Source organism: Typopeltis vanoorti, chromosome 21 (assembly GCF_054136105.1).
Source record: "Typopeltis vanoorti isolate ZY-2024b chromosome 21, IOZ_Tvanoo_1.0, whole genome shotgun sequence".
Lineage (NCBI taxonomy): Eukaryota > Metazoa > Arthropoda > Arachnida > Uropygi > Thelyphonidae > Typopeltis > Typopeltis vanoorti.
The window spans coordinates 69,248,326-69,274,050 of record NC_143569.1 but is presented as its reverse complement, the minus strand read 5'-3'; the positions used below and the strand labels follow the sequence as shown (position 1 = coordinate 69,274,050).

General features: G+C 34.5%; 1 protein-coding gene across 1 annotated transcript in view; it reads left to right on the top strand.

The window, feature by feature from the left end:
- The window catches only part of Oseg5 (intraflagellar transport protein Oseg5), a 158,406-nt gene that overhangs the window by 43,880 nt on the left and 88,801 nt on the right, over positions 1-25,725 (top strand). Inside the window, exons 7-8 of the mRNA XM_090410923.1 lie at positions 12,360-12,484; positions 18,207-18,380. Coding sequence (XP_090267049.1) covers positions 12,360-12,484; positions 18,207-18,380 — 299 coding nt within the window. The remainder of the gene's footprint in view (positions 1-12,359; positions 12,485-18,206; positions 18,381-25,725) is intronic.

Below are 25,725 nucleotides of genomic sequence, written 5' to 3'. Positions count from 1 at the left end.
GAAAAGTCTCATTGACTATGTTATTGTTGATAGTGATGTTTTCTTCCTGGTGCAGGACACCAGAGTGTACAGAGGATTTGAAATTGGAAGTGATCACTATTTAGTCTTGAGCAGGATAAAATTGAATTTCATATTGAAAAGAATAGCATGTAAGAAAGTTTTAAAGCGAATAAAAGTTTAGCAGCTCTCAGATGTGAACTGTAGACTAAAATACAGAAAGATTATTGAAAAGAAAATGAAAGAGTTTGAGAACAGGAATCAAACCTTGGAGATTCAGTGGCAAACTCTGAAGAAAACATTGACTGATTCTGCCAGAGAGCCATGTGGTGAGGTTGTCTGCAAGGATAAAAAAATCAGAACTCCCTGGTGGACACAGGGAGTTAAAGAGGCAGTGAAGGAAAAGAAGAAAGCATATCAAAAGTTCCTGGCAAATAAGTCAGCTTTTACTCTTACAGAATACAGAGACAAATGTAAGAAAGCTAAACAGTGTGTAAAACTAGCTAAACAAAAGTCATGGGAGGACTTTGGCAAGAATATAGAAAATAAATATCAAGAAGGTGGCAAAATATTCTGGAGGTTGTTGAAGAAGCTTAGGAATGGAGGAAAGAGTGCTGTAAAAGGAGTTAGAGATGATAAAGGTGACATGAAAACGGTAGAAAAAGATATCTTTGAAGTATGGAGTAATTACTTTGAAAAACTGCTAAATGAAACAAGCAGTGATGACGGCACAGTGATAAAAAACACTGACCAGGCATGCAGTCAGGAATACATATCCATACTTGAAGTAGAAAAAGCCATCAAAGGCTTGAAATGTGGAAAGGCAGCAGGAGTAGATGATATTCGACCAGAAATGCTGAAGTATGGTGGTATAAGAGTCTTACAGTGGCTGCACTGCATAGTTCAGAAAGCCTGGACAGAGGGACGAATTCCCGATGATTGGAGTAGAGCTCTCATAGTACCCATATATAAAAAGGGAAATAAAACTGAATGTGAGAATTACAAAGGTATTTCCCTACAAAGTGTTCCTGGCAAGATCTGTGCAAGTATACTTGAGAAACGGTTGAGAAGAATTGTGGAAGAAAAGCTTGGTGAAGAACAAGCTAGATTCAGGCCAAATAGAGGCTGTCAGGATCAGATCTTCACTTTACGACAAATAGTCGAGAAAGCATGGGAATATAACAAAGATCTGTATTTAAGTTTTGTCGATTTGGAAAAGGCATATGACAAGGTGCCAAGAGAGAAGCTATTCAATACGCTGCAGTTATATGGTGTCAATGGAGCATTATATCAAGCAATACTTAGTCTTTATTTGAGTTGTGAGTCAGCAGTTAGAATTGAAGGAAGTACAGGAAGATGGTTTAATGTTAAATCTGGTGTGAGACAATTATGTACATTATCCCCTCTGTTATTCATCATCTATATTGATCACATTATGAAGTAAAGTGGTATTAAACATGATATCAGAATTGGAGATGTTAATGTCAGCTCTTTGCTTTATGTGGACGATGTTATACATCTAAATAAATCCTCTACAAGTCTGCAAGATTCTCTGACTAAATTGAATAACTGTTGTAATAGATATGGTATGAAGGTCAGCAATAAAAAGACAAAGACAATGAAAATAGGCAGAATCACTGAAAATGTCAACTGTGTTATGAATGGAGAACCTGTGGAACAAGTAAAACATTTCAGCTACTTAGGCATGATTTTTAGTGAAGATGGTAAATTAAATATAGAAATAGACAACAGAATCAGCAAAGCTGGTATGGTGGGAGGTCAATTGAATAAATTCATATGGAATAAGAGAGAAATTAGTCGGAACACTAAATTAGCTGTATACAAGACAGTGTTCAAACCAGTTTTAACTTATGGATCTGAGAGCTGGGTCAGAAGTAAAACACTTGACCAAAGACTAGAGACCGCAGATATGAGAGTCCTGAGAAAGATTAGAGGCGTGAACAAATGGCATCAATGGCAATATCATATTAAAAATGAGGATATTAGGAAAGAACTTGAAATTGTCAGCATCCAGGAATGCGTTAGCAGAGCTAATCTCAGGTGGTATGGTCACTTAAATAGAATGGGAGAGGAAAGATTAGCAAAACAGTGTTCTCTGCCAGGTTGGCAGGAAAACGACCCAGAGGAAGACCAAGATATAGGTGGATTGATACAGTACAAAGTGCCTTAGACGATAGAAATATAAGATCTGATAATGTTGGTGTCTTGACAAGTAACAGACTCATTTGGAGGAAAATTGTAGTTAGTAATGATGTAATTTTTTCATGTAGTACTGTCATATCCTGTACACCCCTTGAGGGTACATGGCAAGAATTTGATGATGATGATGATGATGTAAAATCTCAACCAATGTGCCATAGTACCAGCTCTGTTTAAAAGGGACTTTGCTTCTGTTGCAATGATTTCTTCTTTATCCTAATGGTTTAGTATAGTCAGAGTTGAATGCATTAGAATAACCACGTAAAAAAGATAGAAATAGTCTTCATTGTCAAATATATTGACATTCTAATATAATTTAAAAAAGTTATTTTGTAGTTTATTTATTATAATGAATGTTAATGTAATCCAGTAACCCAGAAAGTGTATGTCTTTTACTCTTGTTACACAGAGACTCAATATAAGTATAGAGATATTATATGTGCATTATAGTATCTTATGATCAGTTGAGAACTACGAGGGGGGTCTGAAAAGTTCTCGGCCTAACAATGAAAAAACGAATTTATAATTTCAAAATTATTTTTATTTTTCAACATAATCTCACTTAAGACTAATATATTCATTCTGGTGATGCTCCAGTGTCATTATCCCATCCCTGTAGTGGTTCTCAATAAGATCTGCAAAATACCCCTCTACAGCTGCAATCACCTCTTGATTCAAAGAAAAATGCTGACCAGTGAGATAGAAGTCAGAGAATTGGGATGTGGAAAGAGATAGAAGTCAGAGGGATCCAAATCTGGGGAATAGGGTTGATGTTCCAACAATTCATAGTACAGATCCCTTAATTTTCCCATTGCCAAAACACTTTTGTGGGCAGGTGCATTGACCTGATGAAAGATGATTTTTTTTCTTCTGCAAACCAGGTCTTTTCTCACAAATTTTTTCGTCTAGTCTGGTTAACAGATCGGAATAATATTCCCCGGTTATTGTTTTACCCTTTTCAAGATAATTAATAACAAAATGCCTTTAGTATTCCAAAACACCGATGCCATGACCTTTCCTGCTGATGGAACTGACTTTGTCTTCTTTCGCGTTGAACAACTGGCTTCTGTTTTGACTATTGTTTGGATTCTGGTGTGTAATGGTGAATCCAAGTCTCATCCATAGTAATAAATTGAAGCACAAAATCAGTTTTATTCTTGTTAAAATGCTCCAAGCACTGTACATAGATTTTCATGAAATTGCGTTTTTGATCTGTTGTGCACCCATATTGCACAAAGCTTTTTCATTTGCAATTCTTCATGCAAAATATATCCTACACATTCTTTTTAAATACCTATAGTCTCAGCGATTTCACTCACTTGGACTCGCCATCATCCAATACCATATCGTGCACTTGATCAATGATTTCGGGTATTGTTACAGTTTTTGGATGTCCTTCACATGGATCAGCTTCAAGGCTGGTATGGCTATGTTTAAACTCGGCAGCCCATTTCTTAATTGTCGAAAATGAAGGAGAAGAGAGTGCCCATAAACTTTTATGAACTTCGAATGAATTTCTTTTGGCATTAAATCTTCTTTTACAAAGAAAGAATTTTATAATCTCATGATACTCAATTTTATCCATTTCAAGGGATACAGACAACACTTTTGCTTCAGACAGCTGTATAAAACAAATTACTTGATACAATGACTTGCAATTTCACATGGATGCTTATCGCAGCTGTACCAACTTAGAAAAAAAATCGTGCCTATACTGTTGCCATCTATGGTCGAGGCCAAGAACTTGTCATACCTCCCTCATACATCCTAGAATATATTGAGACTGTGGCTGGTAGTGGCAAGGTAGTTTTAATTTTGTATAAATGTATTAAGATAATCACATGCAATGTTAAAGTGTAGCTATATGCGAATACTTTAAAATTATCATATTTTTGTAGTAAAATATTCTTGTTCTGGCATTTCAGATATAATGAAATGAAATAATGCATATAATAAAAACTGAAGAATTTAATGTGAAGAAAAGTTAATATTTACTGTGACCTTTTAAAAGGGTACTGAAAATTTTAATTTGAAAATGCTCTGGCATAAGATTTATCCGTGAGTCATCACTGGTTAATTCTAGATAGTACAAGAAAGATGAAATTTATTGATATGTAGAAAGACTTAGATATCAGCTAATTATTCATGCTAATTTTTTATTGTAATCACATGTACACACATCACAAAAAAACAAAATAAATATGATAATCTATTCAGATAATCTTCAGATATTTTGTGGATTTCAAACATAAATGCATTATAGTATTTGAGGACAAAAATACTTTTCCTGAAATATAAGGACTACAGTTAAGTAACTGGAAGAACAGCTACTTGATTTTAGGGCTTCTATTCAAATTGTAATAGACAAAAAGAACTAACATTACATCATGGCATCTTCTAAGATTGGATATAAGGCAGTTTACATACATAGATTGGACTGAAGCTGAAGTTAGTTGTAAGATGACAGACACCCAAAATTTTGGGTATCTGTCATCAACGGGTTACAGTGATAGTTGTTCAGGAAGTAATTCATTGCTGATGCTGATTCCAAAAATAGTCTCTTGGATTGGTAATCTGAGTGACACTATTTTTGTAATTTGTAATGGTCCTATACAAAAGCCATTATGGCTTCTGTCTAGGGCTATAGTTTTCTTATATTTTATTCTTGTGAAGAGATATCCAAGGCATGCTTGCTTGTCCTGACTTGTCATAATGATGATATATGTGTGTTTGTGTGTGTGTGTGATATCATCATATATATGTGTGTTTGTGTGTGATATCATCATATATCTGATAGTTATCACACACACACACATACACACACACACACACACACACACACACACATATATATATATATATATATAGAAAGTATTTTACCTTGGGTATAATAAATGTTAAAGATACCAAGCTATTTTAAACCTGGTTTTACTCCATTTCCCAAGTAAGCAAACAGACAAATAAGTCAAGTTTGCGCCTGCACGTAATGCAAGTCTAGCTGACCCTGCAGGTAGTGCAAGACCAAGGTAACTCATGGTAAAAGTAGAATAAGCTCTGATCACTAATCTTAATATTTACCCATAATGCAAAGCACATCTCCTGGAGGAGATGTATGATGCTTTGTATGAAAGGCAAGAGACCATTACCCAGACCAGTTTCGACCTTTATTGAGGTCTCGTCAGTGGGAGCCAGGCTAGAAATATCAAGATTTTAGTAATACAGAGCTTATAAGTATTTTACCAGAACAAGTTACCATAAGGTGTTTTAACCTTATTAAATAAAAATCTCAGGAGGAGATATAAATGTAGAAAGTATTTTACCTTGGGTATAATAAATGTTAAAGATACCAAGCTATTTTAAACCTGGTTTTATATATATATATATATCTGAAAAAAAATATATATATAACAGTCATCCCTCGACATAGATCTGGGTTCTGTTCCATCCGGCAGGACATAAGTCAGTACATTAAATCAACAGAGTTATACGGGTTAGGGACTTAACCGTAATAAGTATACTATTATTTTAACTTTTAAACTTATTATAAAACTGTACTGTGTGTTACTGCCACTATAAAACAGGAGAATAATCACCCAAATTTTCTTCCACAATCTCATCTTCATTACCTTCCATGTGTGAATGATCAGGCTGTGACTCTTCTGGTGTAACCTTTGTTTTTTTTTGATGAAAATGTCCAATGTGTTTTGCTTATTCCTCTTCTGCTTTTCATCTTAAATTTGTTCATAGCAAGCAAATGCATCATGTATTTTCGTTTCTATTATTAAGTAGCATTCAACATTGGGGTCCATGTCTTCAGTCATTTTGAGAACATTGCTAACTCCAAAGAACATTTCTGCAAGACACTGTAAATTGTTTAACTACCTCTTCCTGTTTCTCTTTTCCCTCTTCCTTTTCTCATTTTTCCTCTTCTACAACAGTTGTTCCTCCAGTTCGACCAATTCTTCATTGGTCAACTCTTCAGGGGAACTTTCTGTGAGTTGAATTATGTCGTCATTATTCACTTTGAGATTCAGATTGTTTGCTAGACCCACTATTACAAACTTCCAAAATCATGCACAAATCTTTTTAATGTCTTTTTCCATATGCCACTCATACATTGAGAGGTCATATATTTTAAATAGTATGATAAATATTGTATGTTTTCCAGAATTGAATGAGAGTCTGGTAATTTCCTTCAGTAGCAGAAATGGCTTATGAAAACGTTCTCCATAGATAATAAGCCTTAAACACCGCAAGAACTGCCTGATCCATCAGTTGGATCGATGAAGTAGTGTTTGGAGGGAGAACACGACCTTAAACTCGGTGAAGATCACTGCTATAAAATGTATAAGACGGATGACAGTAACGTATCTTTGAGAGGATGTAACTCAAACTGGCCTATTCATGAGGGAGAATCAATAATAATACACCCTCTGTCCAAAAAGAAACCAAACTTCATCATCATCATCAAATTCCTGCCATGTACCCTCAAGGGGTGTACAGGATATGACAGTACTACATGAAAAAATTACATCATTACTAACTTCCTATCTACAATTTTCCTCCAAATCAGTCTGTTACTTGTCAAGACTCCAACATTATCAGATCTTATATTTCTATCATCTAAGGCACTAGGTACCTTATCAATCCACCTATATCTTGGTCTTCCTCTGGGTCGTTTTCCTGCCAACCTGGCAGAGAACACTTGTTTTGCTAATCTTTCCTCTCCCATTCTATTTAAGTGACCATACCATCTGAGATTAGCTCTGCTAACGCATTCCTGGATGCTGACAATGTCAAGTTCTTTCCTAATATCCTCATTTTTAATATGATATTGCCATTGATGCCATCTGTTCACGCCTCTAATCTTTCTCAGGACTCTCATATCTGCAGTCTCTAGTCTTTGGTCAAGTGTTTTATTTCTGACCCAGCTCTCAGATCCATAAGTTAAAATTGGTTTGAACACAGTCTTGTATACAGCTAATTTAGTGTTCCGACTAATTTCTTTCTTATTCCATATGAATTTATTCAATTGACTTCCCACGATACCAGCTTTGCTGATTCTGTTGTCTATTTCTATATTTAGTTTACCATCTTCAGTAAAAATTGTGCCTAAGTAGCTGAAATGTTTTACTTGTTCCACAGGTTCTCCATTCACAACACAGTTGACATTTTCAATGATTCTGCCTATTTTCATTGTCTTTGTCTTTTTATTGCTGACCTTCATACCATATCTATTACAACAGCTATTCAATTTAGTCAGAGAATCTTGCAGACTTGTAGCGGATTTATTTAGAAGTATAACATCATCTGCATAAAGCAAAGAGCTGACATTAACATCTCCAATTTTGATATCAGGTTTAATACCACATTCCTTCATAATGTGATCCATATAGATAATGAATAACAGAGGGGATAATGTACATACTTGTCTCACACCAGATTTAACATTAAACCATCTTCCTGTACTTCCTTCAATTCTAACTGCTGACTCACAACTCAAATAAAGACTAAGTATTGCTTGATATAATGCCCCATTGACACCATATAACTGCAGCGTATTGAATAGCTTCTCTCTTGGCACCTTGTCATATGCCTTTTCCAAATCGAAAAAACTCAAATACATATCTTTGTTATATTCCCATGCTTTCTCGACTATTTGTCGTAAAGTGAAGATCTGATCCTGACAGCCTCTATTTGGCCTGAATCCAGCTTGTTCTTCACCAAGCTTTTCTTCCACAATTCTTCTCAACCGTTTCTCAAGTATACTTGCGTAGATCTTGCCAGGAACACTCAGTAGGGAAATACCTCTGTAATTCTCACATTCAGTTTTATTTCCCTTTTTATATATGGGTACTATGAGAGTTCTACTCCAATCATCGGGAATTCGTCCCTCTGTCCAGGCTTTCTGAACTATGCAGTGCAGCCACTGTAAGACTCTTATACCACCATACTTCAGCATTTCTGGTCAAATATCATCTACTCCTGCTGCCTTTCCACATTTCAAGCATTTGATGGCTTTTTCTACTTCAAGTATGGATATGTATTCCTGACTGCATGCCTGGTCAGTGTTTTTTATCACTGTGCTGTCATCACTGCTTGTTTCATTTAGCAGTTTTTCAAAGTAATTACTCCATACTTCAAGAATATCTTTTTCTCCTGTTTTCATTTCACCTTTATCATCTCTAATTCCTTTTACAGCACTCTTTCCTCCATTCCTAAGCTTCTTCAACAACCTCCAGAATATTTTGCCACCTTCTTGATATTTATTTTCTATATTCTTGCCAAAGTCCTCCCATGACTTTTGTTTAGCTAGTTTTACACACTGTTTAGCTTTCTTACATTTGTCTCTGTATTCTGTAAGAGTAAAAGCTGACTTATTTGCCAGGAACTTTTGATATGCTTTCTTCTTTTCCTTCACTGCCTCTTTAACTTCCTGTATCCACCAGGGAGTTCTGATTTTTTTATCTTTGCACACAACCTCACCACATGCCTCTCTGGCAGAATCAATCAATGTTTCCTTCAGAGTTTGCCACTGAATCTCCAAGGTTTGATTCCTGTTCTCAAACTCTTTCATTTTCTTTTCAATAATATTTCTGTATTTTAGTCTACAGTTTACATCTGAGAGCTGCTCAACTTTTATTCGCTTTAAAACTTTCTTACATGTTATTCTTTTCAATATGAAATTCAATTTTATCCTGCTCAAGACTAAATAGTGATCACTTCCAATTTCAAATCCTCTGTACACTCTGGTGTCCTGCACCAGGGAGAAAACATCACTATCAACAATAACATAGTCAATGAGACTTTTCTTATTCCTAGCCTCTTCTCTCCATGTGAATTTGTGCACATTTTTATGTTGGAACATGGTGTTAGTAATAACCAGTCCATGTCCTGAGCAGAAATCCAACAGAAACCAAACTTTTGATTGAAAATAAAACACAGGCCAATTATAATTGCAAAGTGACCATCTGTCTGCATCACGATATTCATGCTGAATGCAACGAATTCTTGCTATCGATTGCTTCAAAACTTCGAGATAAAACTTACCATTGACCATTTGGCAAGGCGGAACGAATTCTTTGTGGATAATGCCCTTGGAATCATAGAAATAAATCAGCATTGTCTTTACTTTTGACTTCTCCAAGCGACTCTTTTTCGGATGCCCCTCTTCTGGTGGTCTCCACTCAGCACTCTGGTGCTTTGTTTCAGGCTCATACTCAAAACACCACGTTTCGTCACCAGTAACGATTGTTTCAAGGACGTTTGAATCTTTATAGACAGTTTTAATGAGGTCCTTGCAGTGTTCAATTCGATACATTTTTTGGTCGTCGTTCAACTTGTGGGGAACAAATTGCAAATTCAGTTTACGAAGGTCCAAACTCTTAGTCAAAATGTTGTGCACAGTTTATTTTGGAATCCCCAATTCATTTTCAATCAATCTCACATATGATTTCGGGTTTTCTTTGATGAAATCATGCTCTCTTTGGATGTTAATTTTGCTCAGCTTTTTGTCGTCCTCAAGCGTCTCATGACCACTTTGAAATCGCTTAAACCACTCATAAACTTGAGTATGGGATAAGCATTCATCACCGAATGCTTTTTGAAGCATTTGATGCATTTCGGTAAAACTTTTACCAAGTTTAACACAAAAGTCAATCGCAGCTCTCTGTTTGAAATTCATTTTCTGACCGTTTGTCAAAACACACTGTTGCTCTTGGCACTATAACTCGTCTTCTAATGAAACAAATGTCATAAATAGTTGACACAACACTAATGAAGGTTACCTCTTTCGACAACAAAAAGATACAATAGTTGGTGCCACTAGTTTCTTCTGTTTTTGAAAAGTTTGGTTTCTTTTTGGACAGAGGGTGTAGTACTAGTTCTATTGTAAATAAGTCTTTTTTTACATTACACTATAAGAAGACCTTTTGGTTAAATTCTTTAAACGTTGATATCTTGGATGCCATTGTCCTACTTTGCATTGGTGCTATGCTATGTAACTTACAAAAAAATACTATATTGCTATATTTAAAACAAAACTTTCAACTTAAATCTAATTAACTCCATAATACAATCTAATTCTAATATAATTTTTAACTAATATCGCTATTTTTTTTTAAACTAAACAACTTAGCTTTCAGAGCTCTCCAAACACAGTCCTACCACTATACACCAACTGACAGGCTTTTGCAAAGTCCAGCAATATCACTACTTTTATTCAACAGCTGTCACTATATTATAAAACTTCAGTAGGTTACTGAGGCATGACCTATCCTTCACAAAACTATGTTGCCCCCATACAGTATCCCATTTCTATGTATCCATTCCTGTATTTTGCTCTTGACCAACTTCTCCAGTACTTTGACAACAACTGCTGATATGCTGATTGGTCAGTAATTTGCTACATCACTCTTGGAGCCTCGTTTACGTGGAACTATTTTGCCATCTTTCCACCTCCTTGGGACTAACTGAAAGCCGAGACTTACATTAAACAGTGTGGTCAAAGGCACTGACAGTTCCCTTTCACTTTCACGTAAAACTCGAGCTGGTATACTATCTAATCCCATAGCTATATTCACATCAAGCTTCTGTAATATGCTATCACCTCCATTTAATACCTCAGTTCCCACATAAGTCTTTGCCTCTCTCTCGTTATTGCAGTATTTCCACCTAGATGATATACTCTTGCATAGTGTTCACTTAGTAATTCTACTACTTTGACTGATTCAGTTACCTCCCTACCATCGGCATTCATTAAAATCATTCTGCCATAAACATTCTTCCTTTTAATTGCAATATATCGAAAGGACTGTTTGGGGTTATCTTTGGCTTGCACTGCTAATTTCCTTTTGCCTTCTAGCCTGTGTTTTGTACTGCTCATGTGTCTGCTGATCACCTTTCTCCTTGAATTCCCTCACAAATTTTTCTTTTTTTTGTAGCTCTTGCTTAATGATAATATTCATTCATTTAACTCCCACTTGATATACTCTCATATTTGTTCCAATGATATATCTCTTAATACTGAACTTATTTATTATTATTATTATTAACATCTGACCTCCATGGAGTCAGACTCATCGTGTGAGTCTGCACCAAACTTCTTTTAACCAATAGCTACAACTTCTGTGAAATAGATAATAGTATTTATCTTGCCCAGTCATCACATCTGATAGTTCTCTTCTCCTATATCCAGGTACATCTGAAAAGATAATATCTTTTTCAATGTACCCATACTAAATAAATATAAATTTCAAAATCAGTGATCTTATCTGTTTTCCTAAAGATGAACTCTGTCCTTTAACACATCTGGTAGTGCACTAAGTGTTAACCATGTTTACAACTTAATTTGTGCTGGACATATAGTAAGAACTGTTAGCATCTACCCTGAAAAACATAAAAAATACACATGATATAATTATGGCAAGTCCAAACTAGTAGACCATGCATCCACATCCTTTCATAACAGGATTAAATAGAAGACAACTGTAGTACTACATCAAGGCTGTTACATGTTTAAAAGACAATTTTTGAAGTTAGCATCAGCAATGAAGTACTTGAACCTTAAAAGGTGTAGCTGCATTAATTTGTAAAAAATTTTGGAGATGGAGATGTTAAGGCACTTTCCACTCAGTAGCTTCAGACTAATTTCAATTCAGACCTAGAGGGCATCATGATAAGATGCTGGTTTTTTTTATCTGGTACAATTTTGAATTGTTTCACAGTTATTTGACTGTATTGTCTTTTGTTCTGTGACAAGATTTTTTTTTTCGACTTTGAGGATGCTGGTTTGAAATCCAGCAAAATATCAGCTTAATAAATTATCATTTTCAATTTAAAATTTAAAATTCCAGTTTTTCATCCTGCAAGACAGACATATCTTACAAGAAGATAGGATTATATAACTACCCTTTCATGGTATAGATTAAGTTTCTGAGCCGAGTTATTTTGCTGTGACAGGTATTAAACCTAACATGCAAGTTGAAAGTGAGATTAGATAATGTATGAAGCACAATCAGCTCCACATTGCTACAAAAAAAAACATGGAAAAATGAAAATTGCAGTGTATAACAGTAGTTTATCTTTATTTTAAAAATTAATGCTATGAAATTTTATTTTATTATTATTATTCTTTATTTCAGTGGTGTTATTCTTTAGATAAACCTCAAACTCAAAGCATTTTTAACTTGGCATGGTCTAGTGATGGCACACAAATTGCTGGGGCATGTGGAAATGGCCATGTGATTTTTGCCCATGTTATTGAAAGGTAATTATAAATTTTCATTAGACACTTATGTTTGTTAATTGATTTCTTTCTTTATGGTTTTACTTCAAGTTGCTGAAGATATTTAAAGGAATCTTTTGGCTATAACATTTATTTTAATACTTTACAGATTTCACTATATATATATATATATATATGTCATCATCATCAGCCATTGTTGATCCACTGCTGGATGAAGGCCTTTCCAAGATTACTCCAAAACTCTCTGTCCATGGTTCTCCTTTTCCATGTCACTCCTGCAATCTGATGATATCATCAATCCACCATGATTTAGGTCAGCGTCGTAGTCATTTTTCCTCTCGTGGAATCCAATCCAGTACTTCTTTTGTCCATCACTGATCTTGTCTTCGAGCAATATGCCCAGTGCCCATTGCCACTTCAGATGTTTCACTCTTCCTATGATGTCAGAGACTTTGGTTTGATTTCTTATCCATGTATTCCTTTTGTGATCCAATCTTGTGATACCAAGCATACTTCTTTCCATACTAAATTGTGTTGTTCTTAATTTTGAAATTTCCTTTGCATTCAGTGTCCATGTTTCACAGCCATATGTCAGTATAAGAAGAATATACTGGTTAAAAACTTTTCTCTTCAGGCATAATGGTAGTTGGCTTTTGAATATTGAATGTAATTTTCCAAATGCTTTCCACCCAAGCATTGTGCACCTTTTAATTTCATCCATGATATTTTGTTCCATTGATATCTGTTGTCCTAAGTATATGTAATGATTTACTTGTTTAATTTCCTCATTATTGATTTTTATTATTTCTGGTTGGACATATATATATATATATATATATATATATATATATATATATATATATATATATAAAATACTCCTTTGGTTTCTACAGCATAGTGAGGGTTGACTGTATGTTTTTTCCCTGTAACATAAGATGCTGCTACAAAATAACATTTTTTTCCTCTTTAAATTAGCTTTTGTTACAAAGTGGATTTGTCAGCGTTTCAATCAGAGAATCATATTAACAATTAATCTTAACTCATCAGATGGGAAGGTTAAAATTAGTTTTGTTGAGTAGCTTTTTATTCACCAAGTTCTCAAATTTTAATTGTGCATGTGCAGTTTGAGTGCAAAGTATATAGAGAGATATTTATAGGAAGAAATTATTATAGTTTGGATTTAGTTAATTTTAAAATCTAAATTTTTGTCTACTTGGATACTGTGTATATTTACTGTCAAATACTACATTCCACTTAATTGCATAACACCAAAAACTGTGGTTTAGGAAATTAATTATAGGAGGACAAAATTTTATTACATACCTTCCTTACTTGAATCATCATCACCATCAAATTCGTGATATATACTCTCAAGGGGTGTAAAGGATATGATAGTACTACATGAAAAATTACATCTTTTCTTTTAGTGTTGCACAATGATCAGCAGCATTCATTTTAGAAATTATGGACTTTACAACCTTGTTATAAATAACTATTTTGATTTCCCGACATTTCGACCTTCATATTAAGGTCATCATCTGGAGTATATACAAATATACTCCAGATGATGACCTAGGACAAGCTGACTTACATTTCACACAGTAAGCTAAAAAAACAATGATTTGATCACCGGTTATTCTACTGGCATGACCTCTAGTGAAAAAAAAAAAAAAACTTGTTCATGCATACAGTTCACAATTGAGATTGAAAATAGAAACACACTTCCATTTTTAGATACACTTGTCACAAGTGTTCCTTCTGGCAGTCTTTCCTTCACTGTTTACCAGAAACTGACACATACTGGCCAATATATATATACACACAAACTCCTACCACCACCCAACACAAAAACTGGGTGTCATTAATACTCTAAAAAACAGGACTTTGAAGATCTGCTGCAATGAACGAGCACTGAAAGACGAATTTAAAGTTATCAGCAATACTTTTCTAAAAATGTTTACAGCCAAAACACTATTAACAAAATTCTCTACAAGACCTCAATAAAAAACAAAGATAAACCAGACTCCAGACTACAATAAAACTATAACCATTCCTTACATTAAAAGGGACATCAGATAAAATAAACAGAATACTATGGAAATACAACCCTAAAGCTACCTTTAAATCTCCTGCAAAATTAAAAAGCTTACTCAGCTCATCCAAAGACCCACTCTCTCCACTGGCCCACCCTGGAGTATGCCATATTTATTGCACCTGTAATCTACCATATATAGGGGAAACAGGATGTGCAATTCCTGTCAGACAAAAGGAACATAAACGACACATTAAATATAATAACTGTGGTGAAGCTGGCCTTTCTGATCATGCCCTGAACATTTTACATGGAATTGACTGGAAAAGCACCAGTTGTTTACATCACACCAAAACATGGTATGAACGCAAATTTAAGGAAGCCTGTGAGATTCTTATCACCCACCCCAATCTGAACAATAATGATGGTCTAAAAAATCCCAACCATATGGAAGGTGCATATTCTACCTTCAAAACCTTTCTCCCTAAGAGTTAACTATAAACAGGACTGCAGATAATCCAGAATCCTAAATCTAATATAACAATTATAATGTTAAAAATAGGACATCATTGTTACTGTAAGAAAACTATCTATAAGAAAGAATGTTTCTCTTATGTTATCTTAAATAGAATTTAGCTTTGATGTAGTTTCTAAATAATTAATTTATAATTTTATCTGTATGTTTTTTTTTCTTTTTTTTCACTAGAGGTCATGCCAGTAGAATAACCGGTGATCAAATCATTTTTTTTTTTTAGCTTACTGTGTGAAATGTAACTCGGCTTGTCCTTGTATATACTCCAGATGATGACCTTAATATGAAGATCTAAACGAACGTTGGGAAATTAAAATAGTTATTTATAACACGGTTGTAAAGTCCATAATTTCTAAAATGAAACATTACATCATTACTAGCTTCCTATCTACAATTTTCTTTCAAATCACTCTGTTACTTGTCAAGACTCCAACATTATCAGATCTTATATTTCTAGCTTCTAAGACACTTTTTACTGTATCAATCCACCTATATCTTGGTCTTCCTCTGGGTCTTTTTCCTGCCAACCTGGCAAAGAACACTTGTTTTCCTAATCTTTCCTCTCCCATTCTGTTTAAGTGACCATACCACCTGAGATTAGCTCTGCTAAATCATTCCTGGATGCTGACAACGTGAAGTTCTTTCCTAATATCCTTGTTTTTAATATGATATTACCATTGGTGCCATCTGTTCGTGCCCCTAATCTTTCTCACTACTCTCATATCTGTTGTCTCTAGTCTTTGGTCAAGTGTTTTACTTCTGACCCAGCTCTCAGATCCATAAGTTAAAATTGGCTTGAATACTTTCTTGTATATGGCTAATTTAGTGTTTTGGCTAATTTCTCTCTTATTCCATATAAATTTATTCATTTGACTTCCTACCATACCAGCTTTGTTGATTCTGTTGTCTATTTCCATATTTAATTTACCATGTTCACTAAAAATCGTGTGCCTAAGTATCTGAAATATTTTACTTGTTCTATAGGTTTTCCATTCACAATGCAGTTGATATTTTCAATGTTTCTGCCTATTTTCATTGTCTTTGTCTTTTTAATGCTGGCCTTCATATCATATCTATTACAGCAGTTATTCATGTTAGTCAGGGAATCTTGCAGACTTGTAGCAGATTTATTTAGAAGTATAACATCATCTGCATAAGGCAAAGAGCTGAGATTAACATCTCCAATTTTGATTGAATTTGTCTTTAAATCTCATTTAATTACATTTCATTTGTATATTTGCATTTCCGATTAATACATTTTTAAAAAGTCTTATTTCATGGATTGGTTGTGGAGTCCTTTTAGTGAAGATGGAGTTTCCTGCATGTGAAACATATAAGAAAAAAAATTCCATAGTTTGCCAGATAACACTACTATAATTAAATCTTCACTATCAAGTGTGGGTAAAAATAGAATCTTCTGGATCATTCACGATTTATTTCAAAGTTTAGCTTGTGTTACTGAGAAGTAACTACCTTGTAGAATGTAGTTAACTATGATATCCTTGTGATTTCCATGCCATCAGAATATGATACATTTTAAAGAATAGGGTGTGTGGACATCAGGTTTTCTGCATAATAGGAAACATTTGCCAGAGAAATTTAAAGACACCAAAACTTACTTTTACAGAGGAAACAGTCAACTGAACTCAAACAGTTGATTGAATCTGTTGATGTCGTTAATGATTCTGAATGGTGGGGATGACCATGGATGAGCAAAATGGAGGAAAAAGAATAAACTGGAAATTGGTTTCTCCATTACTACAGCTCATTTGCTGCTTAGGAATTTCTGACTGAAAAGGCATGACTGTTGTTTTACATTTTCTTTACTCCCCTCATCTGACATTCTTTGTCTTATTTTTTTTTTTATTTCATAACTCATATTGGCAGTTAATGGAAGAAGACCTTACTTTGCAGAGTTCAAAACACAGGACTTAAGCAAATACTTTTAAAAGTGGCACAAATGCCATGTTCACTGGAGATTGCAACTTTGATAATGACAAAATGCAATTGATATACAAAGCTGTTTTTTGCGGATTATTATTATTATTGTTAACACCAGTCAAAAGCTTCATTGCCAGTGGTAAACAGTGTTGCAAACAAAGCCCATTAAACCGTGCTTTAAACTCATTCAATGTTCCTGCATTCACCACATTGTCAGGCAACACATTCCACTGACCAACTCCTTATGTCCCTGCTTACACCCTCCTTATACAACTTCCAGGTATGTCCTCTTGTTCTATCCCCTTCCCCAATTCTACAAAACATTTCATCCACATTAACTGAGTAAACAACCCTTTACCAACTTAAATGTCTCAGTTATATCCCCTCTCTTCTTCCTACTCACAAGGCTTTGCAAACTGCATTCCCTTGATCTGTCCTCGTGTCATATATCCAAAAGGCCAGTTACGATCTTAGTCAGTCTTCTCTGGACCCTTCCCAACATATCCTCATCACCATGAAAAACAGGAGACGAAATCTGTGCACAATAATCCATACAAGACCTGATCAAGGTCTTGTACAGTGGAACCAGAACCTCATTATTTCTACAAGTCCCTCTGCATCATTACTATAATTTGATGTGATGTCCTCACAGCTTGTGTCATGTGACATCTGAACTTTAGATCCTTGTTCACCACCACTCCAAGGTCTCCAAAATTTCCCCATCAAGTGTATACTCTACATTCTGTTGTTGCCTACCAAATTTTAGAGCCTTGCACTTTGCAACATTGAATTGACAGTTCCATACTGTTACCCACTCATACAGTCTCTATTCAAGTCCTGTAAGGCCATAACATCTGCTTGATTCCTCATCACTTTCTCCACTTTTGCATCATTTGTGCTCATAAAACTGATACATTTTCTTGATTTCGCTATTAAAATTAGAGGAAGAAGCTCATGTTGAGATTAGGGATAAAATAAATGTCTTATTTCAGTATTCATAGTTGAACCAAAAGCACTCACTCATGCCACATATTATTTATTTCTCATGTATCTCTTTAAAGTATATTTTGCTAATTTGGTGTTAATTTCTGTTAACTCACTGCAGATATTTATATTGTTTGATAACTTTACTTTTTTTTTTTTACCCACTGTTATTAATTTTGTTTTCTTTGTCTTTCTTCCACCAGTTTTTTTTTTATATATACATTGTATATAATGCAGAATTTTTTAACTTACAGGCGAATTGAATGGAAAAACTTTGAAGCAACTGTAAGAGGAAGAAAGACTATTGGTGTCCGTAATGTAACAAATGAGGTATTAGAGAACCTTGATTTCAGGGACAACATAATTAAAGTTTCTTTAGAATACAATCATTTGGTAGTAGTGACTTCAGCACAGTGCTACATTTACAGGTAAAGTTGTTTTCAAAGTTCATGGCAGCTCTGATTTGTGTGTTTTGTATATCTGTAAACAAAACCAAGTAAGGAAATTATTCTATTTAATCATATAAAAGGACAAGAAAAAAAAAAGTTCATTCGTAAGTTCCTTCTTTTATGGTGACATCATTTATTATCACAACAACTAAACCTAAAATTATTTTCTTGCCATATGTATATATACTTTAGGCCTAATTTTGTTCTAGCTTTGCCACTAAAATGGCCCAAATGTAGCAAAAAAAAAAAAAAAAATATATATATATATATATGTATAATTATTTTTTCCATCATCATCAAATTCCTGACATGTACCCTCAAGGGGTGTACAGGATATGATAGTACTACATGAAAAATTTACATCATTACTAACTTCCTATCTACAGTTTTCCTCCAAATCAGTCTGTTACTTGTCAAGACTCCATTATTATCATTATCAGATCTTATATTTCTATCATCTAAGGCACGTTGTACCGTATCCATCAACCTATATCTTGGTCTTCCTCTGGTTTGTTTTCCTGCCAACCTGGCAGAGAACGCTTGTTTTGCTAATCTTTCCTTGCCATTCTGTTTAAGTGACCATACCACCTGAGATTAGCTCTGCTAATGCATTCCTGGATGCTGACAATGTCAAGTTTTTTCCTAATATCCTCGTTTTTAAAATGATATTGCCATTGATGCAATCTGTTCACGCCTCTAATCTTTCTCAGGACTCTCATATCTGCGGTCTCTAGTCTTTGGTCAAGTGTTTTACTTCTGGCCCAGCTCTCAGATCCATAAGTTAAAACTGGTTTGAACACTGTCTTGTATACAGCTAATTTAGTGTTCCGACTAATTTCTCTCTTATTCCATGTGAATTTATTCAATTGACTTCCTACCATACCAGCTTTGTTAATTCTGTTGTCTATTTCCATATTTAATTTACTATCTTCACTAAAAATCGTGCCTAAGTAGCTGAAATGTTTTACTTGTTCCACAAGTTCCCCGTTCACAACACAATTGACATTTTCAACAATTCTACCTATTTTCATTGTCTTTTTAATGCTGACATCCTTATTCGATTTAGTCAGGGAATCTTGCAAACTTATAGCAGATTTATTTAGAAGTATAACATCGTCAGCATTAAGCAAAGAGCTGACATTAACATCTCCAATTCTGATATCATGTTTAATACCACTTTCCTTCCTAATGTGATCCATATAGATAATGAATAACAGAGGGTATAATGTACATGCTTGTCTCACACCAAATTTGACATTAAACCATCTTCCTGCACTTCTTTCAATTCTAAATGCCGACTTACAACTTAAATACAGACTAAGTATTGCATGATATAATTTCCCATTGACACCATATAACTGTAGTGTATTGAATAGCTTCTCTCTTGGCACCTTGTCATATGCCTTTTCCAGATCAACAAAACTTAAATACAGATCATTGTTATATTCCCATGCTTTCTCGACTATTTGTCGTAAAGTGAAGATCTGATCCTGACAGCCTCTATTTGGCCTGAATCCAGCTTGTTCTTCAACAAGCTTTTCTTCCACAATTCTTCTCAACCGTTTCTCAAGTATACTTGCATAAATCTTGCCAGGAACACTCAGTAGGGAAATACCTCTGTAATTCTCACATTCAGTTTTATTTCCCTTTTTATAGGTGTGTACTATTGGAGCTCTACTATAATCTTCGGGAATTCGTCCCTCTGTCCAGGCTTTCTGAACTACGCTGTGCAGCCACTGTAAGACTTTTATACCACCATATTTCAACATTTCTGGTCGAATATCATCTACTGCTGCTGCCTTTCCACATTTCAAGCCTTTGATGGCTTTTTCTACTTCAAGTATGGATATGTATTCCTGACTGTATGTCTGTTGAGTGTTTTTTTACCGCTGTGCTATCACTGCTTGTTTCATTTAGCAATTTTTCAAAGTAATTACTCCATACATCAAGGATATTTTTTCTCCTGTTTTCATGTAACCTTTATCATCTCTAACTCCTTTTACAGCACTGTTTCCTCCATTTCTAAGCTTCAACAACCTCCAGAATATCTTACTACCTTCTTGATATTTATTTTCTATGTTCTTGCCAAAGTCCTCCCATGACTTTTGTTTAGCTAGTTTTACACAGTGTTTAGCTTTCTTACATTTGTCTCTGTATTCTCTAAGAGCAAAAGCTGACTTATTTGCTAGGAACTTTTGATATGCTTTCTTCTTTTCCTTCATTGCCTCTTTAACTTCCTGTGTCCACCATGGAGTTCTGATTTTTCAACCCTGCAGACAACCTCACCACCTGCCTCTCTGAATCAATCAGGGTTTTCTTCAAAGCTTGCCACTGAATCTCCAAGGTTTGGTTCCTGTTCTCAAACTCTTTTATTTTTTCTTCAGTAATCTTTGTGTATTTTAGTCTACAGTTCACATCTGAGAGCTGCTCAAGTTTTATTTGCTTTAAAACTTTCTTACATGTAATTCTTTTGAATACGAAATTCAATTTTATCCTGCTCAAGACCAATTTCAAATTCTCTGTACACTCTGGTGTTCTGCACGAGGGAGAAAACATCACTATCAATTATAATATAGTCATTGAGACTTTTCTTATTCCTTGCCTCTTCTCTCCATGTGAATTTGTGCACATTTTAATGTTGGAACATGGTGTTAGTAATAACCAGTCCATGTCCTGAGCAGAAATCCAACAGGTATTTGCCATTATTATTGGCTTTGCTCTTTTCTCCAAATTTTCCCAAAATATTTTTGTATGTCTGACAATCATTTCCTACTCTGCTATTTAGATGCCCAACAAGGACCAACTTTTCCTTTTTCATTGTGTCAGTTGCTTTTTCTAAAGCATCAAAAAAATTCCTCCACTTCTACCTTAGTAGAGCCGTCTGTTGGACCATAGGCACAAATAAGTTTCATTGTCCAGTTCCCCATTCTGATATTTGCCCAGATTACTCTATTTGAGACTGCCTGCCATTCAAGAAGATTGGCCTCGTATTTAGTGTTGAATACTATGGCTACTCCTTATTTTCCTTGATTGTGATTTCCTGAATATATCATTTTGTATTTATTGCTCAGAAAGATCTCACCAGTTTTGTTTTTTTTTGTTTCAATCACCCCTATTATGTCGATCTGGTACTTATCTAATTCCTCAGCTAGCTCTGTTTCTTTGCCATTCGGGCTTCTTATGTTGATAGTAACGATCTTTAACTCTGGTGATGTTGAGTTGGGGTGTGTTTTCAGATTTGTTCCAGTAGCTGACTTTTCACTGTTTGCCCTTGTTCCTTGGCGAAAACAACGGGGACCTTGTTTAACTGGGTGATGCCCCAGCCGGCAGTCCAATAGAATGAAAATAATTTAGAATATTTATAATATATAATTTATAATTATATATTATAAACCACTGGCCTGGTTGTCCGAGTGGTTAGCATATCTGTTCTCCATCCAAAAGACTGCGGGTTTGAATCCTGCCATGGGCATGGATGTTTGTGATTGTCTGTGAAAATACTTGTGGTGGAGGCATTGGTGTAGTTGGTGGATGTGGAGATCAAGAACTGTAGAGTAGGTGCCCTCCCTCAATGAATCCTTGAATAAGAAAAGCTAGAAGAAAAAAAAACTTTGTTCAAACAGTCTTAAATCAGAGCTGATAGACTACACTAAGGGGATAATGCTTCTGCTCTCCAGCCACTAAGTCATGGGTTTGAATCACATTTTGGGCACAGATATTTGTGAAAGTATTTAGGTGGTAGAGAGCTGTCACTGGTTGGTGTGAGCCAGAACTATCCTGATAATAAGATCTGCTGGCCTGGTTGGATAAGTTGTAAGTGTATCCGCTCTCCAGCCAAAAGGCTGCGGGTTCGAATCCTGCTGTTAGCATTGATGTTTGTGATTGTCTATGAAAATCAAGTGGTGGTGGTTGGCGGTAGATGGTAGTTGTGGTTGGTAGAGACCGAGAGTTGTAGAGTTAAGTATCCCTCCCTTGATGAGTCTTTGGACTCCTTGGAGGTGTCATATAATAATAATAATAAGTAGCTTGAAAAGTGTGAATGGAGTCTCCATAGCTCAGTCAGTATAAACGAAGCCCTTTGGTCGGAAAGACTTGGGTTCGATTCCCATCAGTGACATGAGGAACTTTATCTGGTCTCTTTTGATGAAAAGTGAGTTAACCGGTCACATATGGAGGTAGGGAGTTTTTTAACCTGGAAACTTACTGTATATTCCGGTGTACGAGTCGACCTGGCTTATAAGTCAATATTGGAATTTTTTGAGTTTATTTGAGTTTTTATAGTATACGTGTCGTATAAGTCGACTCAAAAAATTTCTTTTTGGTATTGACCAGTTGACCAATAGTGAACTAAAGTGCAATGGCTCCTTTTAAAAGAATGAAATATGACACGAGTTTTAAGTGCAAAGTGATTAAATTCACAAAAGAAAATACTGTGTTGCTGCACGTCAGTTCGGAGTAAACGAAAAACTAGTTCATGATTGGCGAACTAGTTTTCGTGAAATAAAACCAGATATAGTAATAAAATCTTTTAAAAAATGTGCTATATCTAACAAATTAGATAGCTTGGAAGATGATTTTGTTTACAATGATGATGAAATTGATGCTAAATCTCATGGAGAAAATGAGTACAATTTATATGACAATATACTGGAAAAAATTACAGAACTAGAGTACAATGAACTTTTTATACATTCAGACAGTGAAAATTAAATTTTAATTATGTAGTTACCTACCTATTTTCTTTTGTAAATAAATAATTATATAACATGTAAATAATTTTTTCTGTAAATAAATTTGATATAAGTTGAAATATTTTTACTTATTTACCCTTTTTGTATATTGCTAATAAATTTAACAGAGTATGATACATACTAGTTTTTTCTTGGAAAGCAATCAATTTTTGACCCGGTGTATAAGTCGACCTGAAAAATTGAGTACTTTTTTTCAATGCTGAAAAGTCGACTTATACGCCAGAATATACGGTAGGTCCCTCCCCTAGAAAGACAAACCAGCCCATGAACAGATACATCTACAGACATAGAACACACCGGGAGGCATAGAACTAACCACCTTATCCTCAATATGGTAACAGTTAAGTGAATAGAAATATCTTTGATACTGCAAGGTAAAAGAGGAGGGAAGGAATAAGAAGAAAAGTGTGAATGAGTGGTTTGAAAAGTTCCATGTTTCGTTGTGGGCGGAATCTGCATAAATACACAGACACACATGCAAGTATGATATTAAGTATTGTTATATTAATCTGAGAATTGTCTATTTTTCTGTTAATTTAATAAGAATTATTATGATATCTGTGACAGAGTTATATTATTCAAAAAAACTATTAAGTTCTAGCACTTTTTGTAAAAATTCAGCCGGAGAGTGAGTTAGAGAGAGACAGTTTATAGCATATTTAGATCACATCAGCATATTTATGGCTTATCTACTCTGGACATATAATTTGCTTTGCCATATTTTGCCACAACAGATGTTCTGCTTGAAACTAAAATTGAATCAATTCAACATATTTCAATAGCAATCCTAAATACCAATTTTTTAAAAATTTCTAATATTTCAGTTACTTGTGTTCAGAGTTAGGCAGTGTTGGCTAATAGATTAAATAATGAACAGTAATGGTAGAATCCATAATCGTCATCTCCAATTAGCTGTTAACACCTGTTATTTTCAAGAATATAGGAGAGAAGGCAATAGAATAATAGTTCAAAGTTTGAATGCTAATAGTGGCATGTTCATTTTTAATGATTCTTCCAGTGATGACATTTCTGTTCACTTCCCTAATTTTTCATGGAACTATGTCTGTGGTCTATAGTCTTTGATCACCTGTTTTATTTCTAATCCAACTCTCATCCATAAGTTAAAATTTGTTTGAAGACTGTCTTGTATATTGCTGTTTTAATGTAATTTCTTTCTTAATCCTCATAATCTTATTCAGTGTTATCTATTTCCATTAATTTGGCATCTCATTCTAAAAGTTCTTCTCTTCATAGAATGTAGTTGAAGCTTAATGTCTGCCTTCTTATTTTTGTTATTGTTATATTTTTATTGCTGATTTTCACACCATATTTGTGATAGCAGTTGTTTAAGAGTCAGCTCTTTATATTATGCCAAAAGTAAAGAGCTGAATTTATTATCTCCACTCTAAATAAGAGATATAATACCATGTTCTTTCATAATGTAATCTGTATAGATGACAAATAACTATGGAGATGAGCCTTCAGTGTCCTCTTATTTCTTCTTTAATAATGTCATATCACTTATTTAAAAAGTAAAGTGATTTATAATATGAATTCACTTACTTATCACTCACTGCAATGATTAACCTTTGACACCTTGCAGTACATGTACTCTGCTCACAAACTAAACTGAGAGGTGTTTGCACTATGTGCTTGTTGTACATGTAGGCTGAAAGTTAAAGAGCCATGCGTTGCCGACCCCTACTCTAAGAGCTTCCTTAAAATACTTGACTCGGTACAAAAGACAGCAGTTAGATTGATTAAGGACTTCTCTCACCAATTCATTCTACTTTCTTTCACAGACATTCAGTTTTTGGTGTTTACATTTTCTACAATCACAATCCATGCTCTTTATCAGAATTGGCATCAGTAATTCCCCCACTCCCCTCTAAATTCATGAAAACATGTAACAGTGACTATTTAGCACTCCTTCATAGTTCAGCTGCAAAAGAGTTTAACTATGAAGAAGTGTTAATATTAGAGTTGATATTTATGAACTATCAAGCCCAGTATTAGCAAATGTCTTCTTTCTCTTCAACTTTTTGCCCATTCATTGTGCTAATTCATGATAGGTTGAAAAAATATATCTTGTGTCTAGCTTACTATTAAAAAAAAAAGCTGTATAATGCCCAATTACATCAGTTTGGTAACGATTGTGGGCAGGGATGCATCTGTCCACCTTTTCATTAATTTTTATTAAATTTGATATCTTAATATTTTGACAATGAACTTGAATTTAGAATCTAAAAAAAAAAAAAAAAGGATTACTGTGGTTAGAATAGAAAATACATAGTTTAGAAGATTCAATGAATTAACTACTGAATGAACTTTGACATATATGAAGGCAACACGGTAAGAAACAGTGGCATGGCAAGTGAAATAATAACATAAGAAGTAGATAGGTTTTTCACCCATCCTTCCTTTATAAGAAAAAAAAATGGAGCTAAAGAATGTAATGAAAGCATTGTGACAATTCATGTTAAAGACAATGATAGAATAAAAATGCTTTAAAGTGGAAGATGTGTACTCGAATTGAATTTAAAGTTTTGTCAGTAGAAACATAGACTTAGTCT